At 28.0% G+C, this 23,039-nt stretch overlaps 6 protein-coding genes and 1 long non-coding RNA gene across 10 annotated transcripts in view; 2 read left to right on the top strand and 5 right to left on the bottom strand.

Moving 5' to 3' along the window:
- Positions 1-67: 67 nt before the first annotated feature.
- On the bottom strand, positions 68-3,359 carry LOC127280087 (synaptic vesicle glycoprotein 2B-like). Its single transcript, XM_051302878.1, has 12 exons — positions 3,095-3,359; positions 2,916-3,020; positions 2,786-2,833; positions 2,541-2,702; positions 2,254-2,419; positions 2,038-2,159; positions 1,728-1,966; positions 1,329-1,661; positions 1,072-1,216; positions 743-902; positions 334-461; positions 68-210 (listed from the first exon to the last, which is right to left on the bottom strand). Exons 1-12 carry the CDS (start codon positions 3,096-3,098, stop codon positions 176-178), a joined length of 1,647 nt encoding a protein of 548 aa, XP_051158835.1. The 5' UTR covers positions 3,099-3,359; the 3' UTR covers positions 68-175.
- A 68-nt stretch (positions 3,360-3,427) lies between these two features.
- On the bottom strand, positions 3,428-6,518 carry LOC127280066 (synaptic vesicle glycoprotein 2B-like). The gene is made up of 11 exons (XM_051302827.1): positions 6,338-6,518; positions 6,106-6,153; positions 5,875-6,036; positions 5,638-5,800; positions 5,406-5,527; positions 5,091-5,329; positions 4,690-5,025; positions 4,454-4,595; positions 4,191-4,350; positions 3,927-4,054; positions 3,428-3,830 (listed from the first exon to the last, which is right to left on the bottom strand). The coding sequence occupies exons 1-11, from the start codon at positions 6,339-6,341 to the stop codon at positions 3,796-3,798; spliced, it is 1,539 nt and encodes a 512-aa protein (XP_051158784.1). The 5' UTR covers positions 6,342-6,518; the 3' UTR covers positions 3,428-3,795.
- Positions 6,519-7,616: 1,098 nt separating this feature from the next.
- On the bottom strand, positions 7,617-9,646 carry LOC127280074 (malate dehydrogenase-like). Its single transcript, XM_051302841.1, has 6 exons — positions 9,333-9,646; positions 9,113-9,264; positions 8,869-9,021; positions 8,637-8,801; positions 8,321-8,527; positions 7,617-7,866 (listed from the first exon to the last, which is right to left on the bottom strand). The coding sequence occupies exons 1-6, from the start codon at positions 9,598-9,600 to the stop codon at positions 7,741-7,743; spliced, it is 1,071 nt and encodes a 356-aa protein (XP_051158798.1). The 5' UTR covers positions 9,601-9,646; the 3' UTR covers positions 7,617-7,740.
- A 147-nt stretch (positions 9,647-9,793) lies between these two features.
- LOC127280041 (tetratricopeptide repeat protein 21B-like) lies at positions 9,794-14,141 on the bottom strand. The gene is made up of 5 exons (XM_051302776.1): positions 12,004-14,141; positions 11,618-11,931; positions 11,187-11,521; positions 10,900-11,107; positions 9,794-10,824 (listed from the first exon to the last, which is right to left on the bottom strand). The coding sequence occupies exons 1-5, from the start codon at positions 14,139-14,141 to the stop codon at positions 9,878-9,880; spliced, it is 3,942 nt and encodes a 1,313-aa protein (XP_051158733.1). The 3' UTR covers positions 9,794-9,877.
- A 100-nt stretch (positions 14,142-14,241) lies between these two features.
- On the bottom strand, positions 14,242-15,273 carry LOC127280079 (uncharacterized). The gene is made up of 3 exons (XM_051302855.1): positions 14,840-15,273; positions 14,562-14,668; positions 14,242-14,454 (listed from the first exon to the last, which is right to left on the bottom strand). The coding sequence occupies exons 1-3, from the start codon at positions 14,970-14,972 to the stop codon at positions 14,242-14,244; spliced, it is 453 nt and encodes a 150-aa protein (XP_051158812.1). The 5' UTR covers positions 14,973-15,273.
- Positions 15,274-15,427: 154 nt separating this feature from the next.
- LOC127280049 (PH and SEC7 domain-containing protein) overlaps positions 15,428-23,039 on the top strand; it is a 28,537-nt gene continuing 20,925 nt past the window's right edge. For all 4 annotated transcript variants that reach the window (XM_051302795.1, XM_051302814.1, XM_051302805.1 and 1 more), the window contains exons 1-2: positions 15,428-15,674; positions 15,807-16,334. In XM_051302795.1, coding sequence (XP_051158752.1) covers positions 16,203-16,334 — 132 coding nt within the window. In that variant the 5' untranslated portion in view covers positions 15,428-15,674; positions 15,807-16,202. The remainder of the gene's footprint in view (positions 15,675-15,806; positions 16,335-23,039) is intronic.
- Positions 18,470-19,863, top strand: LOC127280083 (uncharacterized). Its single transcript, XR_007842775.1, has 2 exons — positions 18,470-19,051; positions 19,136-19,863. It is a non-coding gene; the product is annotated as an uncharacterized LOC127280083 (long non-coding RNA).

Raw genomic sequence — 23,039 nt, 5'->3', positions numbered from 1 at the left:
CAAGTTTTCAAATATGATTTTTATCGAGACAAAAAAATGTGGTCCTTTCACTTTCAAGTGAAATTATTATTGAATTTAAAAAATATTTTCTTATACTGTAAAATAAAATTTAATATATTTATATTTAAATACATTTTCAATAATATTTTAATAAATAATCATTACTCTTTTAATCTCAAACTCGAAGAGATATACATAAAATAATGGCCACTGAAACAAAAAATGGAAATTTTAAAGTATATGAAAAGTAAATTCAATTTAACAAAATCTTAGAATTGAAAATAAAATAATATATAACTATAGAAATCTAATTATTTAATATAAATATCTTACATGATAATTGCACAGCAACAATTATTATTAAAGCAGGACAGTAATCATCAATTAAAAAGGCAAACATTCCATTACCAAAAACGATTCCAAGACGACTGTAGAATGTGGCTATGGAACTTGTCAAAATTCTGAAAAATTAATTTTATTATTAAATTCAAAAATATTTCATGAATAAACATCAAATCTAAAGATACAAGTAGAAATTATATTTTATAGTCGGATCAGAATTTCTTTTCATTGAATCAATTGAAATCGAAAAAAAAATTTACATCATCCTTAAATTTAGTAATCAAACTAATTTCAAATGTGCGTTCTAAAAAAAATTTAAATGTCGTTTAAGGTCATGAACCTTTTTCTTTTGATAAAAATTGGAGTAAAAAATGTAACAAAATAAACAGTAACTAAATACCTGACATTTTCAGGAAACAATTCAGTGTTAAATTGAAACAAAATACTTAAAGTGGTGCACATCACTGATTTAAAAATACATGCGAGTATAATATTTTTAAGAAAAGAATTGGCAAAAAATATATAAAACGTTGACAAGAGACCAACACTGAAATATATTGCTGAAACAAATTATACATATAAAATATTTATTAACCTAATATGAATAAAATAATTAAATAATGATAATTAAAATTAAATAAACTAATAATAAAAAATAAAATTAAAAAAATTTTGTAAAAATAACAGGAAAATATTTTCTATTTTTAACAAAATGTTTGATAGACATACCTACAATAATTCGGAAGCCAACTTTGTCGACAAAAAGTAAATACAAGAGATTAGGAAATATTGCTGAAAGACCCATAAAAAATGATGTGCGATAAACACTCGTGTCTACTGACTGGTTGCAATGAGAGGCATGGAAATTTCCATTCTGATGAAAACAAAAATTACAATTTTCTAAATAAAAAAAAATTCTGCTAATTTTTTTAGATAAATATGAAAAGAAAATTAATTTTAAGAATTATGGAAATTTGTTACAAAACCTCATCGATATAAGTGGGCCTATCTTTTGAAATGCTGCAGTCATCTATTATTTCGTTTGGATGTAAAAGTTCATATTTAGAAAATCTGTGAATAATTTCTGGAAACCATGTGACCATTGAATATGTAGCTGAAGATACGCTAAACATTGCTAATGACAGTATTATCAATCTACTCAAATAAGGTGGTTTTATAATATCCATTCCTTGTACTTTAAAGTCATTTACTATATAATTCAATTTATTTTTTCTCGAAGTCCTTGGGAATTTCGCATAAGTTTGACAACGATTTACAAAATCCACTAGAGCAACATTTCCACATTTTAGTAAAGACGCCTAAAAATATACAAAATAATATAATTAATTAAATAAAATTTTTATGCGGTAAAATTATATACCTACAATATAATTATCAGAAGATTCTCCATTATTTTCTTGATACATTTTCGAAAGGACAATAAACATTTCTTTATAATGGCCAATTTTTGCAAGATGTTTTGGAGTTTCAGGCATAAAAATAAGTAAAATTGCAGAAATTTCGATAGGCACAGCAATTATAAACAAAAATAATTTCCATGATCCAAAGAAAAAATTATTATTTCTAAAATTAAATTCCAAAGGAATAATAGCCCAGGCTAAAACTAAAATAATAAACATAATTTTTATTTTACTGTATTATTGTAGAATTATGTATTTAATTTTATTTTCTTACGAGGTAAAACAATTAAGGAAATTGCAAAAACGCAACTCAGGCATGCAAGTATTATTTTTTCATAATTTGTTGGTTGAAAATTTTGAGCATATATGTATACACTATTTATCGCTCCCATTGCACTAAAAGTAAACCAAAAAAAAATATTGAAAATACATTGTACTTTTTTATATAAATTTAAAAAAAATCAATAAATGAAGAAACAAAAATACTTACGCAAAACCACTGATTAATTTAAAAAATATAAAAAGCCAATAATTTGATATTAATAATGAAAGACATATTTCAGCACTGCCATGAAGAAATAAAGAAAATATTAGAGATAATTTAGGTCCTTTCGATTCTATTAAAAATCTCCAGCATAATGCCCCTATACATGTACCTGAAAAATAATAATTACAAAACTATTCTCCAAAAAGATTGTTTAGATAAAATAATTTTTCTAAATTAATTAAAATTAATTAATGTTAATATTAAAACAAAATTTTTCTAGTTCAATATACCAAGAGTAGGTGTCACTGATAAAATTCCCTTTTTGGTAGTTGTCAATTCGAAATCACAGACCGCAGAAGGCAAAATATAACCGATACTGAGAAGATTAATTGTCACATTTGTATGTATAAAAATACTCATGAAGGTAATTTTCAAATTAAATTTTCCAAATCCTATAAAAATCGATAAAAATAATGGGAATTAGTTTTTTTATAAGATAAAATCATCTTAAAATCTAAAATCAATAAATAATTACCAGTTTTTTCGAGAGCTTCTTGAACAATAAATTTTGAAATTGGTCTTTCTGAAAATAGTTTTAAAATAAATATTATATTATAAAAAATTGATGTAAATAAACTCTGATATATTTATTAAAAATTAATTACCAGTCCTTTCAATATCGTCAACAATAATTTCTGGAACTGTCTCAGACAGATGATCACCACATTTTTTAATGCCGTGATGAAGAAAAATCTCTGGTATATATTTTTCTATGAATGGAAAATATTTATAAATATTGACTGTAATTTAGAATTTTATAAAAATTCAAATCATGTTGACTTACCCATTTTTATTTATCCAGTTATGAAAAGATCCAAATTTTAATCACTTACTCTTTGTATATAAATCATAATAAAGTAATTATAAATTAAGAAATTCACACCACATTTAAACTATTTTTTGCAATAAGTAAAACAATAAAATTAACATCTTTGTAGAAGAAGTAAATTATTTTGAAATTGATTATAATATCCACAAGTTATATGTGGAAGAATTCCATTCTTCTTTACCAGACGGCGTAAAAATGTTTTAAAAAAACCATTAACTTATCAATTAGAAGAAATAAGGAAATATTTAATATATATATTATTTCAACACCTGAAGTCATGAGACTGTATTTCGATACTAATATTTGATTAACAAATTTCTAAGTATGTACAGTATTTTAATTTTAAATATCGGCAATAGCTTAATTTAATTTGACATATTCTCTCTAAATATGAATCAACGAAATTTAAAAATATACATATATATATATATAATGAATTCAGTGATAAATCAGGTAAATTTAATTAATTCATCAGAGTGTAAATGTTTTTTAAAATTAGTGGTATATTTACTGTTGATTTTAATTTAGAGAGTTCATCAAGCTTGTCCCATTCAAAAAGCAGATAACATTCAATGTAAGTTCAAAAACACGTAAATTTCAAAGTCACTTAAAAAAACACTTAATAAATAATTATGATTTACTTATTAAAGGTAATTTCACTTCCTCAGTGTTAAAAACAATCCAGCTGCGACTAAAATGTTAAACAAATCATATTTTATGTAACATTAAATATTTAATTGGTTTAGCATTTTCTAAAATATCAATCTGTATTATAAATAAAACTCACCGAATAATTGAAGAAGAATACTGGCAATCAAAATGATACAATGTTCGTCGATCAGGTAGGTGAAAATCATATTACCAAAAATAGTTCCTACACGACTAAAAAATACTGCCATTGTTGAAGCAAACACTCTGAAACAAATAATACTTTTTATTTATTTACATTTTAAAAAATTATGTTTTAATAAATTTTTATGAACTAAATTCAAAAATTTTGTAAAAAAAAATATATCTTTTCAATATTAATAGATAATTAAAAAAAGCATACCTAATATTTGTCGGGAAGAGTAGGACAAGAAAAGAATACATAACACCAGCAACTGCTGACATAACTGCTAGAAAAATGCAAGACAAAATCACATTTTGCAGATAGGAATTTGCAAAATATAAACCAGTTGTTGTCGCAATACTTATTCCTGTTAGTGAAACTGAAAAATAATTCTGAATTAATATCTAATTTATTTTTAATTAAACAAACAAATGTAAAAAACAAATATAAATGAAAGATTCAATGTTAAGAAAATCATTTACCAGCAAAAAATTTAAATCCAAGTTTATCAACCAAAACCAGTAATAAGAAATTTGGTATTATGCATGCAATTCCTTGAAACAGAGCATTGATATAAACACTTGTATCAATTTCCCGAATGCACTTTGAAGAAATAGAAACATTCTGAAAAATATTGAGCATTATATAATATTAATTGAGAATGTAATAAAAAATACATAATCGCCATTAATATTGTAATTAAAAAATAAAATCATACCAAAGTATCGTTGAACGAAATTTTACTCGAAATAGAACAAACACTCGCCGTTTGATTTGGATATTGAGCTTCAAAGGTAGAAAATCTGTGAAATAATTCCGGAAACCACGTAAGCAATGAATAAAATGACGATGCAATGCAGAAAAAACAAATGCAGAGAATAATTAATTTTTTCAAATGTGGAGCTTTAAAAGCAGCTTTTCCTTGACTTTTGAAATCATTTAAAATTTCTTTCAACTTCTTTTTTGAAAATTTCTCATTTTTCGAAGATGATTTATTTACAGCAACATCAATAAATTCTCTCATACCAGGATGTTTACTATTTATCAAGTTTACCTGCAAACAAATTGACATTGAAACAAAGTTTACTAAAAATATAAAAAATGAAAGAAAATTATTACAATATACTCTTCAGCTGATCCATTAACATTATTTCTGTACATATCAGTTAAAATTTTCATTAATTTTTCATTTTCTCCAATTTCTGCTAAATATTTCGGAGTCTCCGTACAAAAAATTAAACAAAGTCCAAGAATTTCAGCTGGAATTGCACAAACCACAAGAAATAGGTTCCATGATCGAAAAAAGAAATAATTACTCTGATATTCAAATTCAAGAGGAATGATAACCCAGGCCAAAACTGAAATAATTAATTATATAAATATTTGATAACTTTCACAAAAGATTATAATTTTTTTTTTAAATTACGTACTTACGAGGCGAAGCGATTATTCCAGTAACCATAACAAAGCTCAATAATGACAAAATTCTTTTTTGATATTTCAAAGGTTGAAATTCACCCACATAGGGAAATAAAATAGACATTTGGCCAATTACTCTAAAAGGAAGAAAATAATAATTTTCTAAATGTTTATTAAATAATTATTCCTTTATGAACTTATATTTTATCTTATTTTATTATATATTGGACATTAATAAAAGACTTACCCAAAACCACTGAGAAATTTAAAAAATATAACTCCCGAATAATTGGAAACTAGAGATAATAATAATTCCGCATTTCCTTGGATAAATAATGCAGACATTAATGTTATTCTACGTCCTTTTAAATCAGCCAAAAAGCCCCACACAATCGAACCAATGCAAGAGCCTGCGACAAAATTTTTTCAAAATAAAATTTAAGATTAATTAATTAAATTAATAATAACAAAATATCTAACGTACCAACTACATGAGCAATTGCTATTCGTCCTTTATCGATAGTCGTCATTTTAAAATCACATACTGCGGCTGGTAAAATAAATCCAACACTAAGAATATTGATAACTGCATTTGTGTAGATCGCAGCTCCTATAGATGCAACTTTAAAATTGAATTTTCCAAATCCTAAAAGAAAAGAATATTTACAAAAAAATGTTTTAAATTTGTTACATTTAATATTTTGTTATTTCTCACCTGTATTATCGATTGCATTTTGTATAACACTTTCCTGTGTTTGGTCTTCTGCAAAAAAATAATAATTAATTAATTAAATAATACATTATATGTTTTGAAGTAAACAAAAAAAATATTTATATACTTTAGAAATGTACAAAAACATTATTAATTCTGAATTAAACTATCTAGTTTAAAACTTTTCTCGATAATAAAGATTAACATTTTATGATTTATTGAGTTTTATACTTACTCATTGAAATTAAAAATTTTCAAAAAAAAAATTAATTATATAAATAGATATTTCAACAATGAAATGCACTTCTTCTGACACTAAGCAAGCATTTGAAAAGAAATATTTTTCCCGTTTCTGATTTAGATTGAGAGACTATTTTTAATTAACAATTTACTAGTCGGTGGTTTTTTAGTGAATAGACAATTCAACGGGAAAATTTTTTATTTTATCAAAGAAAATCAATCATCTTTGTCAACCGATTATAAGAAACTTATATGAATAAATCACATTATGAATGAAATAATGTTGATTTAAGAATGTGTTAAAAAAATTATGTATTAATTACGAAATAGATTTAATTGTAATATATTAATTTTTATGATACACCAAAGTTTCAGAAAAAAGACATTTAAACAATCACGGAACTACTAGCACGAGTTTCATGTTTTTTATAATTCTTAAATTTAAAAAATACTTAAATTGCATGACATATATTTATCGGCATTGGTATACCTACAATAATAATGATTCAACATTGAAATTTTAAATTATCATTGGGAAATTAATTTTCCACGCGATGGGAAACTTTATAAGCATTAAATTAGCAATATAATTTGTAATTGGGTGATTCACTTCTCTTTATGCTATCTTCAAGCATCAAATAAATTTATATGATATTATCTACGCATAAAATACAAAACATTTATAATAAAATTTTTTGTTAAACAATGATAAAAAAAATTTGAAAAATGAAATGAAAATGTGAAGAAAAATTTTAAACGTAAAAATAAAAATTTAAAATTTTCATTTTTTGAAAAGATATTTTATTTTTAGTTTTTGTATCTTTCTATTGTATAAAGATAATTAGGAACTAATTTCTAAGAACAAAAGCCTCAAGTTTTATTTTAATTTATACAGATCACAATTAAACCGATAATTAAAATCAAAAGATAATACACAACAAAATATTTGCGTTCTTTATTGCTTTTAATGACTTTGTATATCATAAAATATATGGAAGTATTGTAAATTTTACAAATTATCAAATTAAAATCAAGTAAATGAAGTTTGCCGCAAACAATAAGCTTTAAATTTAAAAAATGATAAATATCTTTTTTTTAATTTAAAATATAACGCTAAATAAATTTGCATTTTTAGAATATTTAGAAAGAAAAATAATTTTCGCCATTTAATTAAGTTATATTCATAATAATTACAATTAAGATTTTACGATAGTTTTTACTTTTTGCAATGCAGAAAAACTAGTTTAAAATGATTTACTTATAAACAAGATTGACCTATATATTTACAATGTTCACTTTGTTTAATTTAAACTTAATAATTTATTATATTTTTCATTTATCATTTCATTTAATTAATTAAACTTTAAAATTAGTATTAATGAAGAAAGTAATTAGACCTTAACAAGAAGTTACTAAATTTGGAATTTCATGGCAAATACTGAATGCGGCTTTTACTTCGATATGAATTAGTTCTGCCAAATGCTTAATTTGTCTTTTTATATAAAATTCATCAATTGGAAGATCCTATAATAATTAATAGTTTTAAATTTAATTTTATTATAAATTCAGGAAATTTAACTAATAATTTATTTTTCAGAATTTCAAAAAATGTTACCTTTTTCACATTTAAATTTTGTTTCATAAATAAAAGTTAATTAATATTGATGAGTGAAGTAAAAAATACATTAATTTTTAATGAGACAACGTTAGATAACTTAGATTTACTAATAAATTCAAATCATTTAAATATACGTAAATGATTGTAAAAAATGCTTTTTCCACTGCTTTTCTTATTATAGTTCTTTAGATTATCACTTAGTGAAATTTAATGAAAATAAAAATTTTTTTCAATACTACTATATTTTTTGCGTTAATATTAAATTTTGATTTGAATGAATAATTATTAATTAATGCGTTACGTTAAATTAAGTATCTGCAAATATAAAAATGAAAAAAGTAGTATAAAATATTTATCTACCTTAACAATTTCATAAGTTCCGTTTTTACATTGAACAGGAAATGTGAAAAACATTCCAGCCGGAACGCCATATGAGCCATCAGAAAAAACTCCCATCACAGTCCATTCCTCATTGAATGTTCCTCTCAATAAGTTTTTACAGTGATCTGCCAAGGCGTACGAAACTCCATTTGTATATCGAGAATCTCTTATTGCTTGTCGAATAATCTAAAATTGAAAATGAAATTTCAAAAATTGTTTAAAATTAAATTAATGCAATTAATAAAAATAAATAAAATAAATTGAGATTTTTAATTAAAATAAAAAACGAACTTACTTGTGGCAATTCATTTTTAAGCCATGCTTTCTTTGTTTCGGCCATTACTGGCGTTCCATCCTTGAAAGTTGCAAATTTAAAGTCAGGATAAAATCGACTTCCAACAAATCCCCAGGGAATTATATTTTTTATTTCATCGCAAGGTCGTTGAAGTTTTAAACACACCTAAATTTATGATTAAAAAAAAATTAATTTTCGAGTATTAATAATTAATGTAATAATAATAGTATACCTGAGCTGCTGCAATTCTAGAGAATATTAATGCCAAACTTGTAATATTTTCAACAGGTATTGATTTCGCATACTTATGAATTATACTTGCTTCTGTATTTCCTATTGTGATGACTTTCACATCTTTTTTGGCAAATCTATCAATTGCTTCTGCCTGAAAAATTTTTTTTTTTTTTTATAATATACGAATTGTGAATATTAATAACAATCTCTTTGTAATGTAGGTTTATAATTATTTTAATTACATGAATTTTTGCAGTTCGAACAGTTTCTTCAAAAAATGGATCGTGGGATATAATTTCTTTTTTACTAAAATCGTACCCCCTGGCTCTTCCAATTGAAAAAATTACATCCGCATTTTTAAAAACTTTTGAAACATCGTGTGAGACACTAATTTCTTTTCCCAGTTTTTAAAGAGAAATAATGAATAAAATGAAAAATATAATATCTCGAATAGAACAGTACCTTTTAAATTATGAGGTGCACATGCAGTAATTTCAATTATAAGACTATTTAAAAAAGTGGATTTGTCACTTGATTCATATAAGTTAATGATAACCTCCTGATTAATGCCAAAAACTTCATCATAAATCAAACGATATATTAAAGAACGTGTAACTGATGAGGATGCATCAGTAATTACAATTCGTGGAATAGAATTACGTCGGAAAGAGTCGTTAAAATCTTTAATTTGTTTTAACCAGTTCGAAAAATCATTTCTTTGTAAATCCATGTAATAATTGTAATATTTTATAGATAGCAAAAATATTTGCAATATTAATCAATGATGCTCATTTGTATTCTCTTCGATTGTCAATTTTTTTCAATCCGCATAAATACAAAAAATTAAATTATTACGTAATTTTCCAGTTCTTGTTATTACTATATGTATAAATTTATCTATATTAAAAAACATTTTTTTAAACTTTCTATGATATATGTTTATTTAGAATAATTTTTATGGACGGATAATATGAACGGACTTAAAATTATATAGATCTTAAATCAAATTACGTCCGAAGATTATTTATTGCCTTCTCCAAAATATCCTTTTTAATTCTTGGATAATCTGGACTTTGTTTTAGCACCTCATTACAAGCATCAACTGCATCAGCATATGCTTTACTTTTCAAATTGCAATACGCCAATTTACATCCCATTGAGAGTTTCGATTTTCCTCCATATTTCCAGGCCTGTCCATAACGTGCTGCAGCTTCACGATAATTTTGTTCTTTCTCCGCAATAAAACCCGATAATTCATGAGCTCTAACACAAGTGGCATTATGTTGTAAAGCACGTTTCAGCAATTCTTTCGCCAAATCATATTTATTTGATTGCACATAAATATCAGCCAACAATAACCAACAACGTTCCAAATATTCAGCGTCTTCAAAAGTCCACACATTCTTGCTAACACGTTTCAAATGATTTCTCGCACGTGGCGTTTGTTTCAAAAGAATATGAGCCATTGCCAAACCTAAAGCCGGACCAACATGATCGCGTAATGATTCATCGCTAGCCATCGATGTACAATCGTGCAGAGCTTTTTCGATATTGTATTTTTGTTTGGTAGCGAGTAGGAAAAAATTGCCCAAAAGTCGATGAGTTAATGATTCGTGTGGACTGCCAGTGGGAAAAAGTTCTTTCAATAAACGTTGTGCTGTTTTTAAAGCCATTGTTCTTGCATCCTCGTATTCTTCATCTTCGTCATAGAATGCTTCATTTAAAAGGGGTGAATCGTCATCTGGATCGAGACAAATCTCAATCATATTATAAATCGCCTGCTGACCCCATTCTGGATCACGACGAGCTGCATTAAAATTTCGTAGAGCTGAATTTAATTTACCAATTCGCCAATTTAATAAGCCGTTGCAATAATAATAGCCAGCTTCCTGCTTTAGAGGATCCATTGATTTTTCCGCTCGCGAGACCCATTCTTCTAGATCGTCCATATTGCCTAACAATTAATTATTTTTATTAATTCAAAGAAAATAAAAATTATATAGTTGAAAACAATAGTAAAATATTTTACCTGTTCTTCTTGAAACTTCAATTAATCTTGCCAAAGCTGTCCAATAAGTTTGTCTTTGAAGAAGAAGTTGACGAAAGTAAACCGCAGCTGTTTCAAAATCCACTTTTCGAAAAGCTAAATCAGCCATCATGACTGAAGCCGCTTCATTGTTAGAATCAGCCTTTAAAAGAGTCATACAAGTTTGTTCGCACTTGTCCAGATTATTTACCTGGAAAAAAATTTTTTCTTAATAAAAAAAAAATTTTTTGTATTTAATTTGTTTTAATTTTAATTATACTTTTACTAACTTGCATATAAAGTTTTGCAAGCGACAAAAGAGCAGTAATATCATTAGGTTTGTAACTCAAAGCTTCCTTGTAATAATCAATCGCCTGATCAAATTCCCTCAAACTAGTTGCATGATCAGCAATGTATAAACAAATCTGAGTTAAAGTTTGTTTGCGAATTGCCGTATCGCTTGACGTAGCAGCTCGCAAAGCGTATTTATTTTGATTGTCTTTCGCATCCTTTAGTGTGGAGAGTGCTCCTTTTATGTTCCCACTCCTTTCACGAACTTTTGCCAACAAAAGTAATTGTTTTCCTCGAATCTCCAGGTCTTGGGGATCCGTACCCGAGGAACCAACTGCAAACGTAATTCAATATTTAAGAAACATTTCAAACTGCAATAAATAAAAATTGTTAATTATTAATAATAATATATTATTTAAATTGAAATTACTTCGTAATTCCTGTAAAAGTCTCGTTTCTGCTTTCTCGTACATCTTCAATTTCATAAAAAGCTCAGCCATGTCAAGTTTCAAATCACCAAATTCTTTTTGTTTTATAATTCTCTCATAGTATTCGATAGCTTTTTCATATTGATGAGTTTTCACCAGTGCTTTTCCCATTTTGCGTGCTAAATTTTTATCACCGGCATTATTTCTCAATGATTGTTCATAAGCTTCAATTGCTCTCTCGGGTTCTTGAATTGCAATATAAGCATCACCAAGCATGCTATACGTTTCAGAACCAGGACAATTTTCCACCAAGTCTCTGTAAATTTAAAATATATTTTATACTAAGACACTGGTCAATTTAAAAATTATTTTCCAACAAAATCCTTACCTAAAACATTTTGCAAATGCATCGCGATCTTTCCTTTGTTTCAAATAAATTTCCGCTAATTTAATATGGGCTTGCAAATAATACGTTTCGCCAGGCAAAACCTTTGCTAGTAAATGTAATGCCTTGTCAATATCTCCCATTTCTAAATTAAGCTCAGCTTTTGCTATTATAAGTCTACCCTCCTCGGCAGTATCTTTCAGCTTCAATTCGGCCTCTTCAATCAATAATAAAGCCTCACGAAAATTTCTCATTTTTATATAAGCAAAAATCAATTCGGTATACAATGTTGCTTTATCCGATATCGAAATTTGAACAACACTCTTATCTGATTTCATTTCAACAAAATTCATTGCTGTACGAAAATTTTGAATACAACCCAAAAGATCACCATTTTCTTTTGCCACCAAACCAAGAATCATGTGATAATTTGGATTATCTCGCACTTTAAAATTATAACTCAAACCAACTTCCAATGTTTGTGATGCCAATTGATATTGTCCACGATGTACTAAAATTTGTGCCATTAATAAATGCCCCGTGGCATTTGTCGGTTCGACAATGTCCAATAATTTTTTTAATGATGTCAATGCACCTTCGAAATCGCCATTTTGCATTTTAATTTTTCCCAACAGGAGTAGAGCATTTCCAAGACCGGGACATGCTTCCGTTACCTTTTCCAAAAGTGTCAAACAGGGATTATTTAAGCCTGATTTATTATGCACGTTGGGGTTCTTCTCTAAATCGGTTAAAGCACCGCCTGGGGAATGTAGTAAATGTTCGTTGACAATCTCAAGACAAAGGTCGCAATTCAATTTTTTTAAATACTCATAACCATAGGGAAGTCCTTCGCAATTTTTTCCTAAAATAATTGCAGCCGCATCTAAATTTTTTAGAGCTTTTTGTGGATTTAAATTTGATAATTTGGCAGACATAAAAAGAATCTCGGGACTTGGTGAATGAGATTGTAATTCCATTAGAAAATCGACTTGTTGACTTGCCAATTCTTTAGCTGTTGATGATGTATCAAGTAATTGACAATTTGCCAAACCTGTCAATGCAGCAAATGAGGACTCGTCGATTCGAACTGTATTTTGATACCATCGCTCAGCATCCTTAACTTTACCCAATAAAATGCATAGATTTCCCAATTCCACCATTAATTCACCGCTTTGTGTATTTTGATGTGCCATTTTTTCCGTAATTCGAAAAAGTTCCGTGAGAAGTTCTTTATCTCTGTTGGAGATTCGTGAGAATAGTTGAATATTATCATTTAAAAGATCAACATTTTTTGTCTCAATTATCATCATATTTCTGAATAATTGTTGAATATATTTTACACCCTCTGTATAATCACCATCACGGCAGAGTGCAAGAAAAGTTTTCGCTTTCATAGCATCGAGACTATTGTTATCAATTGATTGAATTCGATTCGCAGTCTCGAGAACTTGTTCCCATTCCTTCATGGCAAGTTGATTTAACATTTTCTCAACAAGAGGAAAACTGTATTTTGGATATCCAACAATTAAAGAATTTAAAATTGCAATTGCTCCTAAATGATCCTCGTGATATTCTTTGAATTTAGCACAACCCAAAAGAGCATTCAAATGTTTGCTATTTGATTTAAGAACTGTTTCAAAGAAATTTGTTGATCTTCCAAATGTACTTTGAGCGTTAAGATATAAATCCGTCCATCCTTTCGATATTAAAACATTTGAATCTGATGAATCTTGTTTAAATGCTCGATCAGCGTATTCTTTTGCCTTTTCTGGCTTTCGAATCAATAGAAGAATCATTGCTCCTAGTGATAGTGCGGAAGGAGATGCTTTTCTTCGATCTTCCCGTATTTTTCCATCAATTTGAGCAACAGTTGTTCTATCAACATTTCCAGTGGATTTATAAATCAAACTCTGTACAATTAAAGCAGGAAGACTAAATTCTCCATGAAGAATGATTCCTGAAACTTCTTTCAAGGCTTCGCGCTCCTGATTTGTTAAATGAAATGCCAAAGCAAGAAGTATTCTCAAACGATCGTTGGATGGATATGATTCGCATGCTTCTCTGGCATGAGACAACATTCCATTGTAATAACACTGTCGACATGACCACTGGATTAAACTTTCGTATTCTAATTCATCCATTTTTGATTGTTTAATAAATACTTCAAATTTGAACCGTTTCTCAAAATTTAAATATGAAGAATTACTATTAATCAAATAAAACTAGAAATAATTTTTATAATCAAGGTTCAGGAGGATTGATCATAAAATCTTCAGGATCTGGAATTTCATATATAGCGTTAGGATCTTCTGCGTAGGGAGATTCTAAAAGATGTGGAGGTCCAACGACTAGTTCTTCAAGTTCAGAGTTTTTTATAGCAAGATAATATTTTTGAACATAAGCACATGTTAAATACATGTGGTAATCATTTACAATCGCATACGTAAAAGCTGCCTGAAATTAAAATAATAAATAATTTAAAAGTACCATAATATTTAATCATTATATTCATCAAAAGTAGATAAAAATTAAAAAAAGGTTAAAGATTTTTTTTACATTACCTCTGTTAAACGTCGTGCTAAACCTTCTTCTTGATGTTCCTTAGGAACCAAAATTGTTCGTAAATCCAAGATTTCCCCATCCTTTTGGTATGTTAATACTGCTCTCTCTGTAAAAAAAGCAAATAATAAATTACTGTTCATTATATTTGTATCATTAAAATTATATTTTTAAACTTCAATTACATATTTATTTATTAAAGAAAATATAAAACAGGATTTTAAATAAAAATAATTTCACCTGAATAATTAATAGATAATATTTTTAAAAGTTTTCTCACCATTATTTCCAAGTTTTACATAAAAAATACCACGATTTGGATTATGTACTATTCTATGAATGAATCGAAATTCATTGATATTTATTTTTTGAAGGATCTTGTTGAATGATAGAAGTAAATGTCTTCCAAACATGTAAACAATTTTCTTTTACTCATAATTAAGTAAATTTAACGTTTATTTTATTTTCACATTTAAACTATTTATTAATTGACAATTTTATTTACATTTTTTTTCCAATTATATACCATAACAATTTAGAAAAAATAATATTATTAGAGGTTAGTTTCCTGATGCCCGGTTGCTATAGCAACGGAAATGTCAAAACTTCAAGGTTTTTCTTCTGCGCATGTGCAAAACGAAAACAATAAAAAATTAAATTATTTACCAATATAAAAAATTAAAATGATTTTTTAAATATATTTTTTATTGATTAGCACTATTGGTATTAATTACTATAATTTTAAAATAAAATAGACGCAGTTTTATTCAAAAACCGAAAAATATTATGTTGCTTTTAAATCTACCCGCCGAAAATGGCGCCGTCTATCGATTTTCTTCCGCATTACTCATTCGTATCATTGTATGGGCAAACTTCAAATCGACTGTATTCTTTTATTAATTTTGTTAAGTGTTTTTGTTTAAATGAAAGGATATTAATTACTTAATAACAAATTTAAAAAATTTCATGTGTTTGACTATAACTGGAGTATACAATTCGGCTAAAGATAAATTTATACTTTGAGACAAAAAAATTATACAAAATTTCTAACCTCCAAAAAGTGACAGTTCGACTCTTAATCATTTATTGAATTTTATTGTGCGTCTTATAAAAAGGTAAAATATCAATATTATTGTTTGTTTCTAAAGAATAATGAAACTAAAACAAAAGTAGAAATTGTTTATATGAAGAAAAGTGTGGGTATAACGTAAAGTTGTTTTTTTTTCATTTTTCTACTTGTCTTGCAGGTGGCGCCGTAAAAGTCATGTCCAGGTCCAGTGCTCCAGTTGTTAACGAATGTTAAACGAATTTCTACCGCGATGGGAGCCGCCACGTCGTTGCTATCGTCGCGGCTTGCGCAAGTGTATATTCCGAAGGTTCTGTGAGCGCAGGAGTATTATACGAATCCCTGCTGATTTGAGGAAGTGCGAACTCGCGTGCCTTGTCTAAGGCGAAAGGGGCGCGGGGTGTCCTCGTGTAAAAGCTTTGACGTTATCCCGGCCCTCGTTGTAACAGAGGCGTCCCGTGTGTGTGTTTTCATTTTGGTTTATCGGCGGTTCAAAAAAAAAAAAAGTGTCGTGTAGTGCGTGAACGTGTGCGTTAAATGACAGCAAAAAGGTGAGATCAATGTGTAATTGATAAACATGGCTGAGGAGCTGTTGGTTACTTTGACAAGACACGATACAACTGGATTTGGATTCTTACTGGGAACCGCCGGGCTACCTCATGTTATCTACGATATCGTTGAGAATTCGCCTGCAGCAGACAGCGGGAAGGTAAAAATATGCCGGTAGTATCGACCCACCCGACTTTATATCACACCGCCAAGAACGACCACCCAACCCGCTTTATATACTCTATACTTTTATTTTACAACGGGCCTTGCATTTTTTTTCTTTATATTTTTAATTTGGTTTCGCCTTATTGTCATGTAAAGTCAGTAATTTGCATATTGATAAGTAATCCCTAGTCTCTTAAATGATCCGCTTTCTTTTTTTTTTTGTTCTTAAACTATTCACTAATTAGTCTTTATACTGTTTGTTTTCATAGTATTGACGTGAGGAAGAATTTAACGAGATTTTGAATGAAAAATGTTCACTTAAAAATTCTCCACATAGATAAATTTAAAATTAATTATAATAGTAGTTTTATTTGTTAAAAAAATGAGTTGTATTCTAATAACATTGGGGTCGGTGCACTGTCTCTTGTAAAATTAAAATCACGGAACTATTTTATTTTGCTTGAAAGAGGAGTTGAATATTTGGGGCTAGTTTTTAGGGATGAAAATTAACCACCTTGTTTCATTGGTATTGGTATCTTGCTTGGGTTTTGCAATATATTGGTAGGGTGGGATCAGCATACCATGAACCACATTCCTCTTTTGCCTGTTAGGATTCCCCTCGTGTGTCTGTGGCATTTCGTTCTTCGGACTTAATTTTTTATCTCCATATACACGAATCTCACGAGATCTCTCTCAGTCTTGTTGAAAGTCCGTCATTCCAACATTTGAAATTCCCCAAGAAAAGCAACTTGTAATCTTGCAACCTCATTCACACACACGACGCCCAGATTGTTTTTCTCTCCAAGACAAAATTAGAAAATTTACACCCTCCAGTCCTTTCCTCCGGTTGTTATTTAAATTTCCAGAGTTGAAATAATTTTATTTTAATTTTAAGATTTTAAAATAGCTTTGCTACTTTATTTGAAATTTATTTTTGTTATTCAGTTTTATTTCTCGCGAGTATAATAATAAAAGAAAAAAAAAAAATAGAATAGGTGTGTCGTGATACCGGTATTTCAATTCAGTCTTGCAGATCTCTTTTAACTCATGCGGCACATATGGAATTACTGACAAGTGTGACAACTGATTATATATGCATGTGTTTAGAATATATCTCTTTTGAATTTTTTTTTACTTGATAAAATTTTCAAGATGTATAATTTTTACGAAGACAACGGTTTTTTTTTACTTATGTGTATAATTTTAAATTAAATTGAAAACTTTTTAGGAAAAAAATTTAATCAATTAAAAAATGGAAATCTCTCTAAAGAATATAAATTTTTTTCTTGGTCTAGCTGGAGAATCCTAGCAATCTGTAATCATTTAATTTTAAAGGGATTTAAAAAGTTCCTCGCAGGAAGTTGAGACTTTATAAGGAGTAAAGAATTCTTAAGCATCTGATGATTAAATGTTATGGATCAGTGAAATTTAGAAAAATTCTATTTGAATATTTCTACTCGGGAAATTTTTAAATAAGTGAATGTTGTGCTACTTAAAAAAGTGAATTTATTATTGAAAAAAGGAAAACGATAGTTAAGGATTCAAGTTTTGGAGAACATGAAAGAAAATTGGCTAATTGAAATTGAAGAAATTCGATAATTGAAATGGAAGAAAACACTGAGAAATTGGCGACTATCGCATATATGCACTTAAAGAGGATAGAGTGTAAGAATTTATCTATTTCTAGATTCTGTAAAACTGGTAAGACAACATCGTATGGGGGACGAAAAAAAAAGTAAAAGTAATAATGGTCAACTAAGAGAGATGCTACTATGGATGTGTTTTTCAAGTCAAGAAAAGTCGAATCTCGAATTATTAACTTCATATCCTGTAAAACAAGTCATGATGAGAAAATAAAATTCCATTCACAGATTTTCTAAAGTGAAAAATATTGTATAGATGATCTTCAAATGGAAAAATAGTACATGATGTTTATGAAATATGATTACGTATACTGCCCGATTTTTTTTCGAAACATGATATTATTATCAGAGGTATCATTTTGTTACGTGAGATGGATAATACATGAAACGTATATATATATATATATATATATATACATACATAGAATAACGGATTATCATACGAAGAATTTTTATCTTTTTTATATAAGTGAATTTTTCTCTAAAAGATTTTTCCCAGCAAAATATGCATTTTATGTAATAATAATAATTAAAAATAAGATCCTAGGTCAAGAGATTGGAAAATTCCAAAAGTGCATAACATTGTTTGACAATTTCGTAACACATCTTCCTGACACGTTACGCGTATACACATTTTAGCATCGTTAAAGTGGAGCAGGAACATTGTTGTGTACATAAACTATAATGGATGTTCTATGCGTGTGGTTTAAGAGTAATTTCACAAAGTTTGGTCTTAGGATCAATATAATCACATATATTCAATCTCTCTTAAAGAGCTAACGTGAAACCATATTTACTCTCACACGGTTCTGGAAAATTAAACTAAAAAAAAAAAATTACCATCATCTCAAAAGTTGGAAAGTTTATGTTACATAAATAGATACACAAAATAAACGAGGTAATCTTTTATGGTTTGCATTTAACATATTGAAGACAAAAGTGAACAGCTGCAACAACAACGTTTCATAAATTTAATTATAATTTCCGCTATACATAGATTAGTGAATTTTGTGCAAAATTTCAATTATAGTGACAATTTTTTTTTTATATTTTTGAAAAATTTATAAAGGTAGGTAGAAATTAAATTAATTTTTTTTAAGTTAGAAGAAAACAGTCTTACATTTTCATTTTACCGATTTCTTTTCTATTTCAGATATACGTTATGCAGAAGATAATTCCTCTCGACATAAATAAATCACTGTCACTAATGACAAAAAATAGAACTACAATAAGCAAATGGGATTGGTACACTGCGTGTTAAATAAATGGATTTCGTAAAAAGTTTTTAATTTCACAAATTGTCCTTTAAGCTCTTATTGTCATTATATAATTGTTCAATGCGATAGTTTCTTGCTTTCGAGATTATCCTTTTGAGATGTATTGGACAATTGAAAGGATCATCATTATCACAGGATAAAGGATTAGGACAAGTAATCCAAACAAAGAAATGACAGTTAATAATTTCTCGGAATTCAAAATATTGAAAAGTATGGCAAATTTCAAACGATAATCATCAGTGGGTGATGCATTAACCTCAAGTAATCAAGGCGTCAAATTTTCATCCAAAATTATATCGTAACCGTAGAGCTCAAAGGAATTGTTTTCCTGCATCATTACCGGTTGGACTGCTTGCAAGCTTGCCATTATAACGCCTACGCTGGAAAAGGAAATTAATGTTCAAGAGAAACAAAATTTATTGATAATGAGTGTTTTTGGAATTTTTCAAAGAAAAAGAAATTTTTATTTATAACAGATAATTATTTTCGGCTTTTCGAAATAAAAAAAAAAAAGGAATTATTTTGGAGTGTTAGTGCCATTAAAAGGACCTTGAGAAAAGTTGCAAATTCTTATATAAATAATAAAGGGTAAAGTTCTAATCGACTTTTCGCGAAAATTTCCTGGAAACTGTGAAAACCGCTTCCATTTAAATTGTTAAAGCGATCAGCATAATCATTTATCGGAACATCGTGCAATTCTGTGGGCGGTTTAACGCACGAAATGTCTTAGAATAATGGGGTGGCAACACGAATAAGTATTTACCAGCAATACGAGACAGAAGATTGTTAACTGCAGTGACGCCATGCCGAGAAGTCATGTATTCTCCAACTTTTCGAAGACTCCATTTATATCCATGTTTATTTTACAAAAACGAATTAAAAAAAAATTTGGTAAATTTTTTAAATAAGGAGGAGTGAAAATAAAAAAAGATAAGATATCTTGAATAGAAAATTGCATTTAGTGAGATATTTTCTTTTTAGATGCGAAAAGTCTCCGGATGTTGTTAATGGAAAGCTGTTTACAGAAACAAGGTGTGAATAAAAGCATTTTCTCAGCTATGGGAGAATTTTTCTTGTATCGTATATCTGTATATATATATTCTCAGGTGACGAGTGTTTTTCACATCTTCCTTTTAGTTGAATAGCCATGTTGGTTAGATGGATCCTACTGTCGTCGATTTTATCAAGCGCAAATAATTCGCCGGACAGCCGAGCAAAACCAACCACACCTTCAACGGATGAAAGAACGTGACTAGGACGTAAATGCGCAAATCGAACTTCCGCCCTGTCAATCGAAAAAGGATACAATAACATTTTTTCAAGAAAACACAGATTCCTTTGTTGTGATAAAGATTTTTCAATATCGAAGAAATTTTATATTTCTTTCTCACATTTTGTTTTATTCTGAAAAAAATTGAAAATGACCTGACAGCAAATTTTCGATTTTGATTCCTTTGGTTTCCAATTCTTTGAGGCGACGAAAGACCTTGAGATCCTGTGATAGGTTCTTGTTTGCGATATTCGATATTCATTTGGTAATTCAAAAATGATGAATGACAATTTATATGCCAATATTTTAAAAATTACAATAGGGATAATTTTTCCTCGTTAATTCGTAATAATTGAGAAAATGCGGTACTCTGCGAATTTAGTGTCAAAAGCTAAATGAACATCGCTCGTTTCACACCACCACAGATTCCAATCTTTGTCACTTGGATCTTCTATCTATTATAGAGAGATTAAATTAGATTTCAATTTTCATATATTGAAAAGCAATTACTTTAACATGCGCACTTTAATCCAAAATGCTTTTTCAATTAAATTTTCCTGACTTTGTTACAAATGAATTTTTTTTTTTAATTCACAATAAAAATAAGGAGTATAGAAATCTTTTTCAAAAAAAAAAATTAATGAGCATTTAATTTTTCTTATTAATGAAATGAAAGTTTTTCCCAGAGAATTCAGGAGAAAAATTCCTTACTTAATTTATGAATCATATTTTACAAGAGTTCTTGTTATTCGTGTGTATCTAGTTTAGTGGGTCAGGGTAAAATATGTGTTGATTACGATTTTAGTCTAAAAAAAAAAAAATGCGGTAAGATTAAGGGGATTACAACAGTGGCAATGCTCGATTATCATTTGACATTTATCAGTCTCATTGAGCTTCGCAGATTACTTCTTGAAAATATAATTTGTAAAGAAAACTGACTAATAAGGTATTCAATTAAATTATACATCCATCCTCTCGCAAGCATCGCGTTGAGGGAAAGTCACAACGAAACTTGATAGCCTTGTGATAGCGTCGCTTCCTCGCGCGTTAGAATGATGTCTCTTATCTGATATTGAAAATGCAAAGGTCCATGAATTTATAATCTCTTCATTCTTTTGCAAACTCCATTTGCAAATTTAAAAATTTTTTTTTCCATTTTTCGTAACTTTTTATGAATACCATTTTTTTTTCTTCCGTTTCAGTGATAATATTTTTTGAATTAAAACTTCGGTTAATTATAAATTAAATATAGAAATTAATAATTTAATAATAAAAATAATTTCTTTTCAAAATTTTAATATTTTGATGGAGGAAAAAAGTAAAGTATATATAATTTAATAACTTTTGAGAAATAATAATATTATAATGAGAAGTTTTCGATAGAAATTGCGGTCTACTTAAACTTGAGGAAAATAACTTGCTTTCCGGTCAGAACTAACTTTGGAGAGTAGTGTGATTCTGCGGTAACTTGAAATATATCTAGGTGGCATAAGCACACACGTCTGTAGTTATGTATATGACGTTAAGCACATAACTTGAAGTCATAACCCCGCACGTCTCCACCTCATGAGTTTGCGCAGACATTTATATACATTTACATCTTTAGAGGGACCTAAACACTAAATTGTATTCACATATTCTATTTCACAATTTGATTTACATGAAATATAAATTTTATACCTACAAATTAGAATAAATAATGAAACAAACTAAATATAATATTCAAATAATCAAATTATATTTCAAAATATATATTCATAAATTTAGTTTCGGTTATTGAACTGTAAAATGTGTCGCATATTTATAAACTCTGTGTAAATATAACGTTTGGAAAAAAATTTTATATATAAACTATTTTTTAAGAGTTTAACAAATTCTGTTCTATAATTTTTTTTTCGTATTGACAATTTTTTTAAAAACTATTTTTTAAAAAAAGATCTTTGTCTGCAAAATGAAATTGTTTGGCGCCTTTCAAAAACTTGAAAAAGAGTGATGAATTATGTCTTCAAACGCGGGTTTTTTTTTTTTATCTATGTTGATATAATAGATGAAGAGATGAGGATCAAAGTAAATTTATGCCACACAAATAAGAAGTTAATTAACCAAGAGTATGAGTTTTTTTTCTTTCTGTACTTAAAAGATTAATTTTGTCTGGTCAGACGCTTATACAAAAAGATGAAATTTGTCTGATTGGATATCTTTTTACTACTTAAAAGATGTATTTTGTCTGATAGGGACATCTTTTACTACTTAAAAAAAAGAAGAGATGCGAATTGTACGTCTGTAAACGTCTTTTTCTACTGATATAAGATGAGTTTTGCCTCTTTAGACGCTTTCTTTCTATTTAGAAGGTGAATTGGTTCTGTAAACATTTACATTTACTTAGAAGATGAATTTTGTCTTGCTATATACTTGAAAGATATATTATTTTTATAACTGTTATTAGTTTTAGCATTATTTTTTAATATTACTACTATTTATTATTATCATTATTATTATTAATATTATTA

Source organism: Leptopilina boulardi, unplaced genomic scaffold (genome assembly GCF_019393585.1).
Source record: "Leptopilina boulardi isolate dan_hultmark-lab unplaced genomic scaffold, ZJU_Lbou_2.1 LbouV2_112, whole genome shotgun sequence".
NCBI lineage: Eukaryota > Metazoa > Arthropoda > Insecta > Hymenoptera > Figitidae > Leptopilina > Leptopilina boulardi.
This window is presented reverse-complemented; position numbering and strand designations above follow the sequence as displayed.

Coding starts and splice junctions, on each gene's coding strand:
- LOC127280041 (XM_051302776.1), bottom strand. CDS start 14,141: ATGGATGAATTAGAATACGAAAGTTTAATCCAGTGGTCATGTCGACAG. Junction 11,522..11,617: donor ACTTTTACAGGAATTACGAA/GTAATTTCAATT, acceptor TTACGTTTGCAG/TTGGTTCCTCGGGTACGGAT. Junction 11,108..11,186: donor TTGCAAAACTTTATATGCAA/GTTAGTAAAAGT, acceptor ATTTTTTTCCAG/GTAAATAATCTGGACAAGTG.
- LOC127280074 (XM_051302841.1), bottom strand. CDS start 9,600: ATGGATTTACAAAGAAATGATTTTTCGAACTGGTTAAAACAAATTAAA. Junction 9,265..9,332: donor TGCACCTCATAATTTAAAAG/GTACTGTTCTAT, acceptor AACTGGGAAAAG/AAATTAGTGTCTCACACGAT. Junction 8,802..8,868: donor CTAGAATTGCAGCAGCTCAG/GTATACTATTAT, acceptor TCATAAATTTAG/GTGTGTTTAAAACTTCAACG.
- LOC127280087 (XM_051302878.1), bottom strand. Junction 462..742: donor TTGTTTCCTGAAAATGTCAG/GTATTTAGTTAC, acceptor TTAATTTTTCAG/AATTTTGACAAGTTCCATAG. Junction 211..333: donor TGTTGCTGTGCAATTATCAT/GTAAGATATTTA, acceptor TTTTTGTTTCAG/TGGCCATTATTTTATGTATA.
- LOC127280079 (XM_051302855.1), bottom strand. CDS start 14,972: ATGTTTGGAAGACATTTACTTCTATCATTCAACAAGATCCTTCAAAAA. Junction 14,669..14,839: donor TGTAAAACTTGGAAATAATG/GTGAGAAAACTT, acceptor CTTTTTTTACAG/AGAGAGCAGTATTAACATAC. Junction 14,455..14,561: donor TAGCACGACGTTTAACAGAG/GTAATGTAAAAA, acceptor TTTTAATTTCAG/GCAGCTTTTACGTATGCGAT.
- LOC127280066 (XM_051302827.1), bottom strand. Junction 4,055..4,190: donor CTCTTCCCGACAAATATTAG/GTATGCTTTTTT, acceptor TATTTGTTTCAG/AGTGTTTGCTTCAACAATGG. Junction 3,831..3,926: donor TATTCTTCTTCAATTATTCG/GTGAGTTTTATT, acceptor TTAACATTTTAG/TCGCAGCTGGATTGTTTTTA.